The sequence below is a fragment of the Typopeltis vanoorti genome, chromosome 21 (genome assembly GCF_054136105.1).
Source record: "Typopeltis vanoorti isolate ZY-2024b chromosome 21, IOZ_Tvanoo_1.0, whole genome shotgun sequence".
NCBI lineage: Eukaryota > Metazoa > Arthropoda > Arachnida > Uropygi > Thelyphonidae > Typopeltis > Typopeltis vanoorti.
In genome coordinates this window covers 77,210,375-77,226,871 of record NC_143569.1, presented here as the reverse complement: position 1 = coordinate 77,226,871, position 16,497 = coordinate 77,210,375, and the positions used below count along the sequence as shown (strand labels likewise).

The 16,497-nt window shown below is 35.6% G+C and overlaps 1 protein-coding gene across 1 annotated transcript in view; it reads right to left on the bottom strand.

The window, feature by feature from the left end:
• The window catches only part of LOC150095001 (TBC1 domain family member 13), a 247,989-nt gene that overhangs the window by 82,042 nt on the left and 149,450 nt on the right, over positions 1-16,497 (bottom strand). The window contains exon 9 of the mRNA XM_090411093.1: positions 1,153-1,219. Within this exon, the coding sequence (XP_090267219.1) occupies positions 1,153-1,219 (67 nt within the window). The remainder of the gene's footprint in view (positions 1-1,152; positions 1,220-16,497) is intronic.

Genomic DNA, 16,497 nt, shown 5'->3' with positions numbered 1-16,497 from the left:
CTGGGAGGGATGAAAGAAGGAATCTGTTTGTGTTTCTTGAACAGCTGGAGATCACGGTACTTTGGGAAAGTGGTATAAGGGAAGACTCTAAAGAACAGGGAAGGTAGACATGTGATGGGAAGTTGATTCAATAAATTTGAAGTTGAATTGTGATTGCAAGTCAACGAACAGCTGTTCTTGTTTTTGCATATTTAGAAGAAAGTGGAATAATGGTGGGGACCAGTTTGGCAGAGCAGCACTGATGAAAATACCTATAGAAACAGTACCTATAAGGAATTACAACATCTATGAGAGAGGGAGGGGGGGGGATCATCTATTAGGTAGAGCACCCTCTTCTGGATAGCATCAAGCATTTATAGGGGGGTCACACTCCCACCCAAATGGTTAGAAAAATGGCTGAAGAAGCAAGCATGTCTATTAATTATGCATGTTTCTGGTCAGTGAGCTTTGTTTTGTAAGCCTTCTACTTTTATGAAATATAAGCTACCTTACCTTCGGATGAAAAGCTCTTAAAAGTTCCTTTCAGATGGGATTTCAAACCAAGTCTTTTCAACTGAAGCACAAATGTTTTGACATCCTGATGAATTTGCAACAGAGGCACTCTTGCTGTTTTGAATGAAATAGCATTCCTATTGCATTTTCTTTTATACTTTGTTATGGAAAGTGAATATGCTAAAATGGTATTTGCCACAGTGAAAGTTGACTGTATATATGAACCTATAACTAAATTATGCTGTTAAAGATATTTGGCAGTAAAATATATGGTGTTTGAAATTATATGTTGATAAAAAATTGAAGATGACAAATGAGAGTTCCAAGTAAACCAACAATATAACAAATAAAATGAATCAAAACTCGGACGCATTTATTACTTAAATAAAAAATGATAATTGGTAATATAGGGAATTACATATCCTGCTTCATTAGCAACAACTTAACATTTAGCTCAATTTCCATATCAGTCATCTTTGCGACCAGTCACACCAATGAATCCCAAAGATGATTGAGTTGGAATAAAAAGGAATCCTTTTGTATGTGGGGTGTGTGTGAAAACAATTCTACGATGTTTCAATATTTAACATATATTCCTTCATTGAAGTTCAACACACAAAAAAAATATTTTTAAAATATAAATAACAGCAGAATACTTACGCCTCCATTCAGAATCTGGATCGGATGCAAAGGCATAATAAATTGGTCCAATAATTTCATTCATTCCCTGAAAAAAAAAAATCCCAGTGTTAAAACTTCTAACTTTGAATATCAGCAATATGACATTTTAAATAACCTACCATATATTATCGTGCATAATGCGAAAAATTTATGGTTAAAATTTATGGCCTAAAGTTAGGGGTTTGCATCATATGCGGATCTTAAAAAATATAATCTCTTATTAGACTTGCACACACACAATATATACTACCTAATGTCTATGCAACCAAATCTACTTGACCCACTCCCGTTCGGCGACCAAGCGTGCATCGTATCTGTGCATAAAGCCAGTAATGTAAGTAGTGCTAATATCCCGTCCCCTTGGCAGGATATTAGCACAGTTATATCCAGTGGTGAGCTATAAGATGCTCGCCCGAGCACTTTGTTCATTTTTTCTTAAATTTGCGAGCCCCTTGTTCTTCTTGTTTACTTTTTTTATTTTTCAAAAAAAAAAACAAAAAAAAAACATAATTTTTTGAAATATATTAAGCGACAAACTCATACAGAACCTAACGAAGTGATTTTATTAAATAAAATATTATAGTTACTGTTACTACCATTTTACAAATAAGAATTCACTTTTGGTAATCGTATATAAATAAATAGGACTATAAAGTAATGCCGCTTGATTGGTACTGTTGATTATCACTTGAAGTATAAAAACAAAAAGAAATATAACGTACTTCAATTTATTGTTTTTAGATAATCTTTATTTATTATTTATAGATTGTTTGTCATAAAAACTTCTATCAAAAACAAAAGAAATTTATTTTATTTATAAAAAAATGCGGACTATTTCATATGTGCGATTATAAAAGATTTTATTCTTATTATATTTTGATAGTAAAAAATGTTTTTCTTATGTAAGATAAATTAACACAGATTATTGTATGCAAATATTTCATATTTAGATCATGAAATATTGGTTTAAAAATGATAGCCTTTACAGGTTGTCCCTTCATACTTTTTGATTGGCATTTGTACACAAGCTGTATTAATAAAAGTTTTTGTGTGAAATATGGCTTTTTTTTTGCTCGATGATGCGAGCCCTATTTCCATAGCTCACCACTGGTTATATCGGTTTAACCACAGGTCATTTTAAATATTATTCGTTAAACAAACCTAGTCTGAAAATGAGTCAACAGAAACGTAAATGTTCATCTTTTGAAGCAGGATTTAAATTGCGTGGTGTGCAATTTGAAGAAGAACATAATAACAGTGTTGCTATGTATAATAAATTTAGTTTAATCCTTTATCCAAGTGTGAGCAAACAAAGTTTGCGCCTGAAAGTATCTTAAGGACTGGGATAAGGTGGTACAACACCAGGACACGCCTTGCAAAGGTGGAGCAAGCTACCAGCACTCCTATCTCAGTATCTCCCATAATGCAAAACACATCCCACAAACGCAAACTTGGTTTGCTCACACTTGGATAAAGGATTAAACTAAATTTATTATACTCTAACCAGGTGAAAAATAAACTTTCAACATCTTTCTCTAAATCCAGAGTAATTTATTAAAAAAAGGGTGGCACACCATATGGCAACTCCTATAGGTAGAGATGACCTGCTAATGCTTCTGCCTGGTATCTCCACTTGGGCCTAGCTCCCACTGAAGAGACCTCAATAAAGGTCAAAACTAGTCTGGGTTGTGGCCCTTCCCTTAATGCATAACATTAGACATATCTGCAAGGAGATGTGTTTTGCATTATGGGAGATACTGAGATAGGAGTGTTGGTAGCTTGCTCTACCTTTGCAAGGAGTGCCCTGGTGTTGTACCACCTTACTCCAGTCCTGAAGATACTTTCAGGCACAAACTTTGTTTGCTCACACTTGGATAAAGGATTAAACTAAATTTATTATACTCTAACCAAGTGAAAAATAACTTTCAACAGTGTTGCTATGAGAGAATTTAGTGTAGCAGAGAGTAATATTAGACTTTGGCGTAAGCAAAAAGACAGTCTTGAAAAAATCCCCAAAACGAAACGTGCCCGTCGTGGAGATGTGGCATCCTTTCTAGAACTTGAAGAAGAGTTAAATGAATGGATTTTGATGAAACGACAAGATGGCATTATAGTAACAAGAAATGCAATTCGTTTTCGAGCTCTACAACTAAGAATGGTAAATTCAAGGACACACCAGGTATTTCATCTTTTCTTGCTTCGCCTGGGTGGTGCAACAGATTTATGGAACGCAAAGCATTAATATTATGACACCGAACAAAAATTGCACAGAAGTTACCAAAACAGCTTGAGGAAAAAGTGCAGTCCTTCCATAAATTTATCATAAAATTACAGAAGTGTTACGGATATGAACTTTCCCAAATTGGCAATACGGATGAGACGCCCATGTACTTTGTTATGCCTGGGAATAGAACAGTAAACTCAGTTGGTGAAAAGAGTGTCCTCATAAAAACAACAGGACATGAAAAAACGCATTTTATCGTCGTTCTAGCATGCATGGCAGACGGAACCAAATTAAAGCTGACAGTGATATTTAAAAGGAAGACAATTCCGAAGCATATGAAATTTCCACCAGGTGTCTTTGTTCGAGTCAATCAGAAAGGTTTGATGGATGAAGAAGGTGTACAATTGTGGCTGGGTCAAGTATGGAACATACGTCGAGGCAGCTTGTTACATCAACAAAGCATGCTAGTCTGGGATATGTTCCGGGCACATTTAACGGAGGCAAACAAAGAGAAAGCACATGAGCTACATACAGACCTAGCAGTCATACCAGGTGGTCTATCTTCTGTTTTGCAGCCGTTTGATGTCAGCTTGATTAAGCCGTTTAAAGATCACTGATGTGAAAAATGGAGAGAATGGATGTCATCTGGTTTGGTGAAGATGACAAAGGGTGGGAATTTTCAGAAGCCTGAGATCACCCTAGTCACCAGCTGGGTTAAAGAAGCCTGGGATTCGATACTATCTGAAATGATTCAACACTCATTTCTTAAATGTGGAATAAGTAATTCAATGGATGGATCCAAAGATGACATCATATATGAAAGCAAGGATGACGCACAACAAAATGGAAAGCATGATGACAATGATAACAACTGCTACACTGATGACGCAATGCCTACAGATGAATTTATAAATGAAATGTTTGATGACTCAAAAAATGAAGAAGAATTTAAAGGATTTTGGCATTTTGTTTTAAAATAAATATTTCTTTCGTTAATTCGTATTGTTTTATTTATAATGTTAGGGAACACGATTAACAGATCACATTATACGTGGGCACGGCATTTTAGGGCTAGTTTTCAAACAAAATTTCTAGTTCGCATTATACGCAAAAATATACGGTAGTTATCTGTTTACTGTTACTGCAAAATATACTACATGGTGCTTGACCTCACAAAACTTGGATAAATTGTTAGTTTTGTGTGAATATTCCAATTTTCCCTTTTCTTACATGTGACTTTTACTATGGTAAACATCATTTCAGCAGATGTGAACACCACATTAAACTATAGAAAAGAACAGCTTAGGTTCCAATGCTATTTTAGCTTGCTTTTACAAATAGTAAAAGCTCAAAACTGTAACGACACCAAAATGAATTTCCTAGAAAATTATGTCACAACAGTAGACAAAAGAAATGGTGGGAAATCACACATTGTGGGGCAGAATAATGCTTATGTACGTAGCAGGAATTATACATAAACAAAGGAAATTTTGGGGGTACAGAACACAAAGGACTTCAGGAACCAAACAAAGAATACAAAATACATAAAAAAAGTATACACATGCATATAATAATGGGAAAAATATATGAAAGAACTAGAAGAGTATGAAATTAATAATATGAAATTGCAGAAGTAATGTTTAAATTTACAAATTATGTTAGCTTAAATTAATGTCACTTATCTGAAAAAAATCTTCATAATGAATGAAATACTGTGAGACTATATCATTAAAATCAAAAATTCTAAATCAGAATAGTTTTTTTTACCTAATTATGGATAATGAATCTTTAAAACACAAAATGAGCTGTTGTCCCCACACAAATTTCATGACTTAATTAAACTTTGAATTAAAGAAATGCTGTATATTGTGCTTTATTTTTTTTAACTGACAGTTCTAAGAGAACAGTATCAATTTATGCTGACTGTTCTGTTTATGGTCTCTGTTAAATCAAGAAGCTGACTTGTTCACACTAGCTGTGCCAATCATTTTTCCCTTCTGCTTAAGCTGAAGGGAAAAATCATAATTTGTTCCTTCCCTCTTTGTAATTGGAGGTGACCAATTATAAAGTTGCATGCACACATTTAGTTTATTATGGAGATTTCAAGTAACATTTTGAAATTTAAACACTAATTCTGCATTTTTATAATTTTGTTCTCTTCTAGCATCTTCTTTTTTAAGTCTCCAATTATTATTTGAATTTGTATCTTTCATGTCATGTTGTTGAACCTCCGTAGCTCAGTCAGTATAAATGAAGCCCTTTGGTTGGAAAGAACTGGTTTCAATTCTCGTCAGTGACGTGAGAAACCTTTATCTGGTCTCTTTCAACTAAAGGTGAATTAATCTGTCTCATACAGAGGTGGAGGGGTTTTTTCTCCCTCAAAGTAGGCAAACTGGTCTCGCGAACACGAAATATATAGTCACGAAATATATTATGACAAGGAAAGCAATGGGGAACCAACTTGCTCATAATCATCTCCCTAGCATACAGCTACCCTCCCCCACCAGCCGTATGGCTGAGGGAATAGGATAAGATGTCATTTTGTGTGTTTCCTGAAAATTCTCTGTGTTCTGTTGTCAATCTATGATTTCCTGTGAATTCCTTTGCATATGCAATAAACAAAGGATATATAAACTTCCATATATATATATATATGCACACACAAACATTTGTATACAAACAAACACATACCAGCTAGTGAATTAGAAACTTATTAAATACCATGTTGGACTTCCTTTAGTGACTGTCAATACTGATCTTCAATTCCCTGCACATAGTGCAACGAGATATATGATTTGGAAACAGCCTTCATTAATTGCTACACACAGGAAGTTTGTTTGTCTGTACAAGCTTTCTCAGACGACAGTGATCTCTGTTCCTGAGAGACTGTCCTAGGACCACAGTTACACCTTTTAGACAAGCAATATGGATTATTTTTCTACTGATTAAACATCCGGGATATCTCATCTTTTAAGAAACCAGTCAGGTTCTGCTGTTTTCAAAATCATGACGTCAGCTTAGATGGATCCCACAATAAGCCCTTTATCGAACTCCGAAAGACCCTTTGATACATTGTGATCAACACTATTGATGATTACTGACCAGCACAACATTCTTAAATAGCCTAGGCCATGTGATGATGCAAGTGACCAAGTAATTTGCATATATGCTGCATAAGTGATGCTTATGTATATCTGCATAAAGGTTTCTAAATTCAGTGGCCAGTATGTGTACATATACAATACATACATATAAATGTAATATACCTAAACTTGCCATACATAAACACTACTTTGCTGTCAATGTACAATTTCCCACTATTTCTTTTGTTTCATTGAATGGAGAGATCAATTTTTAACTCCTGTTAAAAGTGCATTGATTCCCCCACATACAAACTAGCTAAGCATTTGGCCAAACCTCTCTCACACTATACTGGCAACAGACCTTCACACATAAAAAACTCAGCCCACTTCAAAGCCAGCATAGAAAACCTTATACTCAAACACACTGACATAATGGTCAGTTTTGATGTCTCCTCCTTATTTACAAATGTCTCACTCAAAGAATCCTTAGAGCTAATCCAAGCTAAATTTCCTCCAAATATTACAGTCTTATTTCAGTTCACAATGAACTCAGGCTATTTTGTTTGGCAAGGAAAATTCTACAAACAAATAGAGTGGACAGCCATGGGTTCTCCACTCTCCCCACCCTTGGACAACTTTTATATGGAGACTTTTGAAGAGAAAGCCTTAAACTCTGCAAAAACCAACCATTTGGCTTCGCTATGTTGATGTTGTGTTCGCTATTTGGCCACATGGCTCCGATGCACTCCTCTCCTTCCTAACGCACTTAAACAACCAACACCCCAAAATCAAATTCACCCTGGAAGAAGAAGAAAAAAACAACTGCCTTCCTTTCTTAGACACACTAGTCACCCTCTAGCCTGATGGAACCTTGGTTTTCTCAGTCTATAGAAAACTCCCCATACAAGCAGATACATTCACCAACAATCCCATCCCACCACCCCTCCTCGCAACAATATGGAGTCATTAAGACACTACACAACAGGGCTAAACTTATCTGTTCAAATGACAATGTCCTAATCACAGAACTAAACCACATTCTCAACGCTTTCTCAGCCAATGGTTACCCCCCCCCCAAAAAAAATATTGAAACCAGTAACCCCCCCCCACACACACACAACAAGGATTACTCTAAATCCATCACCATACCCTACATCCGAGGCACCTTGGAAAAAAAATTACAAAAATCCTAAAACAACATGACTTAACTTCTTGTTACAGACCATATAAAAAATTGGCATCCCTTATCCGCTCTACTAAAGATCAATCACTTCCCCTAGACCTACCTGGTGTATACCAGGTCCCTTGCAGCTGTAAGCTGTCCTACTTTGGCCAAACAGGCAAGACAGCCAATATCAGAATCTCAGAACACAAGGACTACATCCGGTTTCACCAATACAGCCACTCTGGTCTTGCTGATCACGCGCTGGATACCAGCCATAGAATACGATGGAAGAAAGCCACGATAATACACTGTAGTAAATACAAATATGAAAGGCTTTTCATGGAATCAGCTTCAGCCCTAAGAAACAATCCAAACCTCAACAAATTTGGCTGCATGAGACTGCCTCAAATTTGGGAAACCTACATCAGAAGACCTTCAGCCCAATCGCCCAAGAATACCAACATTGCCCGCTAGGGGGCACCATTAGGACTTTAGGAGAAATAATAGTTTCCTGCTTCTTCCTCACTTACTGTTTGTTGTGCCTGCATGCACGTGTCTTGTTCTTAAGTTTCTTGAAAATGGCAATGTGACGTTGCCGAAATATTGAAGTATATTAAAAGTTCTTTTAATGTACATCCTAGTTGACGTTGTAACTTCCTTAAATCATTTAGTAAAAAATGCATAACCAATGTCTAAGCCTTTCCATGAGAATTACCTCCTGTATAATATAATTATAGTTATATAATTTTAATATAAGAAAATATTATTTCTCTGGTCTCCAGGATTTTGCTACACAATTCTAAGGAAAATTCAACATAGCAAATATCCTCTAAAACAAATTAGCCCAGTGGTCGTTGAGAATTTATAACTACACTATGAGTTATACTGTATATTGTCTACTTATATAGGGTGTTTCAAAAAGAATGTCCCAGTTTGAAAATTGTATATCTCTGCAACCACGAACCACAAATGAATGAGACTTGTACCATGTGAATGGCCTTGGCCGAGGGTTTGATATGATGACTGCTAGATGCCACTACAAGAACCCAAATAGCCACTACGCTTAGTTAATGAGAAGATGGCGTCTAGTCATCGTAATTTATTTTGTAACTATACCACATTTTCATTAATAAATATAATTATTTGAAATCGGGTCATTCTTTTTGAAATACTCTGTATTTTCTCCTTCACTCGCATATAAATGTGATGCTGTATAAGAGTTTAAGGAACTCAGATTTTCTTGACATTTTCAGGTCATATAGCATTTGGCACAGAGGCTTTGCAGACAATTTCAAAACTTAAGGTTTTCTCCAGCTTTTGGCAACTGGTATTCAGATACTTTTGGGGCTGTCAAGCGAATGCGTTATTGATGGCTTGTCTTTCTCAATCTTCTCTATCAAGGCTAGATAAAGTATCTTGAGGTTTTTTTAAACTCTTTGTGCATCAAAATTTTTTTGTGAATTTTATTCATGGGTTGAATAATAGTAAAGCGTACTATTCATTTCTTGAACCTTTCAACCCACAAAAATGTAACATTAAAAGAATATCTACAATACTTTTTTACATGCTAATTCCTTATACCATTCTCGACATGGAATGGATACCTTAAATGATAATTCAAAAATGCAATCTTATTCTCATGATTAAAAAAAAAAAAAAAAAAAAAAAAAAAAAAAAAAAAAAAAACTGTACGTAATTGTAAATCCTTTGGGAAAATTATGTTTCCAAAATTGTGGAAACCTTTTGGAAAAAGTGTATTTTTGAGGTTTGACGGCTCATAACACCACTTTTTTTGGTGTAATACCATAATATATCAATGGAAAGATAATTTAATCAAGAATGTAATGCAATAAAGTATGTTCAATTATCTGTATTCTAAGAAAAGTTATAGCCAAATAACCAGAAAAAAGAAGCACAACTTGATTAGGTTGATATGAAGTAGCTCTACTTCATTTGAATGTGGCCAATGATCATGAGTGTTTAGAGAGCCAATCAGGTCACAGTAGGATTCAGCTATTGATGTCATGTATTGGAGCTGAGAGGAGGACATTTGTCAGTGTGTTATGTGAATATTATCAAGTTGGTTGGTTTTTTTTGTGTTCTTTCATTTAGTGAGATTGTAAAACATAATTAAAATTAAAGAAATGGTGCAAAGAGTTGAGGTCACCCAGAAAGTGATGTAAAATGGTACTATTAAGTGAACAAGGCTACAGTTATGAAGAAAAATTAGTGGAAACTTAACGAAAGGTGGCATTTCGAAAATTTTTGAAGAGGTATAAGGAGACTCAGTCACTACAAAACCAGACTGGTAAAGGCAGGAAAAGGTGCACAACAGCAAGTGATGATAGAAGAATTGAGAGACTGTGCCTACATGACAGAAGAAAATCATCTGGGTGCATACAAGATGAAATGGTGCAATACAACGTGAAGTTGAGTGCAAGGACCGTTCGGCACAGACTGCAGAAATTTGGTCTAAATACTAGAATTCCATGAAAAAAAGCCATTTTTATCTCTCAAAGAAAGGTTGAAAAGATTAAACTGGGCTAAAACCCATGTTAACTGGACAGTGGAACAATGGGACAGTGTTATTTGGAGTGATGAGACAAAAATCTCCCTGTTTGGTAGTGATGGCATAAAATACGTAAGGAGAAGAATAGGAGAAGATTTGCATCCTGATTGCATAACACCTACCGTGAAACACTCACTTAGTGTTATGATCTGGGGTTGTATGACATCAAAAGGTGTGGGGATATTGCCCATTAATCACGCATTTGTGTGATTAATGGGCAATATAAATGCCCAAAAATACATAAATGAAATACTTGAGCCCAAACTGAAGCCTTCCGCATGTGATCTTTTCAAAGATAATGAAGCATTTATATTTCAACAGTATTCCGCACCATCCCATGTTGCTGCTGTGTGCAAAAAGTGGTTTCAAGATAATCATATTCCACTGCTGGAATGGCCTGGGAATAGCCCAGACCTTAACCCAATCGAAAATCTACGGAGCCTACTAACGAAACTTGTTACTCAGAAGCAACCCGCCAATAAAACCCAATTAACAGAAGCAATAATTGAATCTTGGTTTCACATTATAACAGCTGCAGAACTAAAAAACTTGGTTCACTCCATGGGAAGGTATTGTAAGGCCGTAATTAACGCTAAAGGTTACCCAACTAAGTATTAACTCACATTGTGAGAATTTTTGTATATCTCATTTTTTCTATGTGTTTCACTTTTTTTTCTTTATAACTGCTGTTCTAATAAAAAATCCTTCATAAAAGTTATTGCATTACATTCTTGATTAAATTATCTTTCCATTGATATATAATTTTATAGTATTATTCCAAAAAAAAAAAAAAAAAGTGTTATGAGCCATCGAAACTGAGAAATACACTTTTTCCACAATTTTGGCCACTAGTGTAGATTAGAGATTTTTACCATCATATTCTCTCAACCTCATGCTTGGTACTAGTTTGTGGATGATGTTTTTCCCATCTGGTTTGGTTCATAGAATGACTCAAAATTTCCTTCATACCTGTCTCACCCATTGCCTTCTTGACAGATCCATAAGTTTTTCCATTTATAGCAAGCCTACTTTCAGTGGAAAATATATTGTTATATCTTGAATGATGGTTCTATCAAGAATAGAACTGCTCCATTCAAGATTTAACAAGAACAACCATATCAAGCAAAAGCACACTTGTATTCTTGGCAAAACAGACATAATATTTAAAAATGCAGGTGTTAACTTTGCTTAAGAAGGGAATTAAAATATAAAGGAAGAAATTGAATCCTAAATTAAAATGAAATTGAAGAAGGAAATAAGTATTAGATTGTACTATGTTTAAAGTATTGTCTAAAATAGATGGAAATCTTAAACTTTCAAAAGCACCAATATTAAACTATGCCATGTATAAAATCGCATATTGTCGTGCGAATGAAAGTATAAAGGTTGCTGTGTGACCACCAAAGATGATGTAACGAACGATGAGTAGGCATTCATGGAAGGCGCTCGAATTCCACATTCCCTGAAGAGATCGATCCCCATTCAGCGAGGACGTGACAGTTATAGGAAAGCGTCATAGACAAGCTTGGAGTACGGAAGAGGGCGCTATAGAAGAGTTTAAAAAACGAACTCACGGGGCTGGAGGCTCTCTTAGTTCCCTTTACGTTTTGGTTCCTGTGGTGTTCCCCGGTTGCGTGTGCGTTGTCTATTTCTATATTTAGTTTACCATCTTCAGTAAAAATTGTGCCTAAGTAGCTGAAATGTTTTACTTGTTCCACAGGTTCTCCATTCACAACACAGTTGACATTTTCAATGATTCTGCCTATTTTCATTGTCTTTGTCTTTTTATTGCTGACCTTCATACCACATCTATTACAACAGCTATTCAATTTAGTCAGAGAATCTTGCAGACTTGTAGCGGATTTATTTAGAAGTATAACATCATCCGCATAAAGCAAAGAGCTGACATTAACATCTCCAATTTTGATATCAGGTTTAATACCACATTCCTTCATAATGTGATCCATATAGATAATGAATAACAGAGGGGATAATGTACATCCTTGTCTCACACCAGATTTAACATTAAACCATCTTCCTGTACTTCCTTCAATTCTAACTGCTGACTCACAACTCAAATAAAGACTAAGTATTGCTTGATATAATGCCCCATTGACACCATATAACTGCAGCGTATTGAATAGCTTCTCTCTTGGCACCTTGTCATATGCCTTTTCCAAATCGACAAAACTTAAATACAGATCTTTGTTATATTCCCATGCTTTCTCGACTATTTGTCGTAAAGTGAAGATCTGATCCTGACAGCCTCTATTTGGCCTGAATCCAGCTTGTTCTTCACCAAGCTTTTCTTCCACAATTCTTCTCAACCGTTTCTCAAGTATACTTGCATAGATCTTGCCAGGAACACTCAGTAGGGAAATACCTCTGTAATTCTCACATTCAGTTTTATTTCCCTTTTTATATATGGGTACTATGAGAGCTCTACTCCAATCATTGGGAATTCGTCCCTCTGTCCAGGCTTTCTGAACTATGCAGTGCAGCCACTGTAAGACTCTTATACCACCATACTTCAGCATTTCTGGTCGAATATCATCTACTCCTGCTGCCTTTCCACATTTCAAGCCTTTGATGGCTTTTTCTACTTCAAGTATGGATATGTATTCCTGACTGCATGCCTGGTCAGTGTTTTTTATCACTGTGCTGTCATCACTGCTTGTTTCATTTAGCAGTTTTTCAAAGTAATTACTCCATACTTCAAGGATATCTTTTTCTCCTGTTTTCATTTCACCTTTATCATCTCTAATTCCTTTTACAGCACTCTTTCCTCCATTCCTAAGCTTCTTCAACAACCTCCAGAATATTTTGCAACCTTCTTGATATTTATTTTCTATATTCTTGCCAAAGTCCTCCCATGACTATTGTTTAGCTAGTTTTACACACTGTTTAGCTTTCTTACATTTGTCTCTGTATTCTGTAAGAGTAAAAGCTGACTTATTTGCCAGGAACTTTTGATATGCTTTCTTCTTTTCCTTCACTGCCTCTTTAACTTCCTGTGTCCACCAGGGAGTTCTGATTTTTTTATCTTTGCACACAACCTCACCACATGCCTCTCTGGCAGAATCAATCAATGTTTCCTTCAGAGTTTGCCACTGAATCTCCAAGGTTTGATTCCTGTTCTCAAACTCTTTCATTTTCTTTTCAATAATATTTCTGTATTTTAGTCTACAGTTTACATCTGAGAGCTGCTCAACTTTTATTCGCTTTAGAACTTTCTTACATGTTATTCTTTTCAATATAAAATTCAATTTTATCCTGCTCAAGACTAAATAGTGATCACTTCCAATTTCAAATCCTCTGTACACTCTGGTGTCCTGCACCAGGGAGAAAACATCACTATCAACAATAACATAGTCAATGAGACTTTTCTTATTCCTAGCCTCTTCTCTCCATGTGAATTTGTGCACATTTTTATGTTGGAACATGGTGTTAGTAATAACCAGTCCATGTCCTGAGCAGAAATCCAACAGATATTTGCCATTATTATTAGCTTTGCTCTTTTCTCCAAATTTTCCCAAAATATTTTTGTATGTCTCACAATCATTTCCTACTCTACTATTTAGATCCCCAACAAGGACCAACTTTTCCTTTTTCATTGTGTCAGTTGCTTTTTCTAAAGCCTCAAAAAATTCCTCCACTTCTACCTTAGTAGAACCTTCTGTGGGACCATAGGCACAAATAAGTCTCATTGTCCAGTTCCCCATTCTCATGTTTGCCCACATTACTCTACTTGAGACTGACTGCCATTCAAGAAGATTAGCCTCGTATTTTGTGTTGAATACTATGCCATTTCCTTCTTTTCCTTGATTGTTATTGCCTGAATATAACATTTTGTATTTATTGCTCAGAAAGATCTCACCAGTTTTGGTCTTTTTTGTTTCAGTCACCCCTATTATGTCGATCTGGTACTTATCTAATTCCTCAGCTAGCTCCATTTCTTTGCCATTCAGGCTTCTTACGTTGATAGTACCGATCTTTAACTCTGGTGATGTTGAGTTGGGGTTTGTTTTCAGATTTGTTCCAGTAGCTGACTTTTCGCTGTTCGCCCTGGTTCCCTGGCGAAAACAACGGGGGCCTTGTTTAACCGGGCGACGCCCCAGCCGGCATGAAATTTTGTCATGTTGTACCATCATTTTGTATTTTGGTTTAACCAATAAGAATACAATTTGGTCGGCTAAATCCCAAATTGCCAGCCCATCCTCGTTCGTTCAGTATCAAAGTAGATACCCAACAGGGTGCACCACGAGAAGGTGAGGATTGGACATTAGGTCAGAAGCCCTGGTCGGTTCTCCGCATTCCTTTAAAGGCTATGTGGAGGTCTCCTCTCAGTTATACAGCTTTGACCCTTAAGCACCCCTCCCAAGTTCTTTTGAACTGGAATTTCTTTTTCCCTTCTACGAGTACAACCTTGGTCTCTTCTTAGCATATACCACATTTCTTGCTCATGTGGCCTCAACTACCATGGTCAGTCTGGTTGTTCTGATGAGGTTAGGCATGAAGATCACATTGCATCTGTGTCTGCCAACTTAGTATGTCTAGAACAGGTGAACATTGAATTAATACAGATCACAACATAAATGCAAGATAGGACATTCATTGCAGTTCTTTTTTATATTTTCAAGAATATTTGAAGCATCCTGTGAAGATTCTCTGCATCAACTAAAACAATAACAAAGGTGGTTCTCTGTCAATCTCACAGTTGATAGAATAAACCACAAATTTAAAGATCTGATAGAATAGTTTTCTGAAAAATGAACATTTGAAGTTGTTATTTAATATCAGATACAATTTTAAGAAACAAAGATGTCACTTTTTGCTCTAAGAATGCAAATCTTACACTAGAGAAATATAAGCTAAGTTTTTAACATGCTTTAGTTTCATTCCTCAGTATTTTTCATCCATTACAGTTATTGTAATAATAAATATTACAAAAAAAGACTTGTTATTCATATTTATTTACAGAAACTTTATAATTTGTATGAGTTATTTACACTCTAATGATACTATGCTATTTTCATAATAACATGTTTCAGTAGTCATGTTATTATGTCATCTGCCATCATTTAGAAAAGTACAAAGATTTGTGTGTTTTGTTCTATGAGGGAAATCAGGAAAATACAGGCATCATACAGATATCCCAATGTCTCTTTTCTTTTCTTTTCATGGGTATAGCTTTAGAATGGTTGTTCTGCATACCAGCTGTTGGTATATCAAATCCTTCCTTTCATTGTCGCATGGTAATATGCATTCATTATTCATTTTAAAAATTTTATGGAATTTACAACCGTGTTAAAAAAACTTTATTATCCCGACGTTTCGATCTTCACATTTTTAAAATGGTGTAGGGACAGCGATATCACTCCTAACTGCATCAGGCTAAAGAGGAAATTCACTTCAACAAAGGCACAAAGAATATACCACCGCATGGAGAAAGCACTACTGAGAGAGCAGATCCAAGCTACCAGAAAGAACCTAGCCGCTACATAAAACCAGTTACTAAAAGAAAAAACGGAGCTGTCTAGCTACTTAAACGCAGATATCTGGATAATCCTAGAAAGGATTACGGACAACACAGCAAACCACATCCAACAAACGAAGAAAGAAAACCTAATTTCCAAATTTCAAAGACTAAAAGAACGACAAAACCAGCCGCCATATTCAAAGTTTGCCACAGTGAACAAGAACAACCAACCAGAAGCAAGAAACAACAGGAGCCACCAATCACCCACAAGTATCAATAACATAATTAACCTATCTAACCATGCTCTAAACAAAAACGAAATCTCTATACTTAACAAAGGTTTAAATTTTGCTATAGCACCAAAAACGATAGACAAACTTGAAGTTATTTTAACATATTTATACCCAAGGTAAAAATACTTCCTAAACTTGAAGTTATTTGTAATATGGAAAGAGGCCTAAGATTCATACCTAATAACATAGCAGACAAAATACGTATAGAAACTGCGAACATTTTAAACCATAACAAAACAATAACAAGCAACATAACTAAACAAAAATTAACAGCGATAAAATCACTTAAAACAAATCCGAACATAGTAATAAACAGAGCCAATAAAGGAAATACCATTGTCATTTTAAACCGTACCACTTATATAGAAAAAATGAATCTGCTGGTCTCTGACAACAACACATATAAACTAGTTAACTACAACCCAACTAACAGAACAAAAAACAAACTGGAGAAACTACTTAAATCAATTACCACATGGCCCGAAGATACAATCAAAAAACTGTTCCCCTC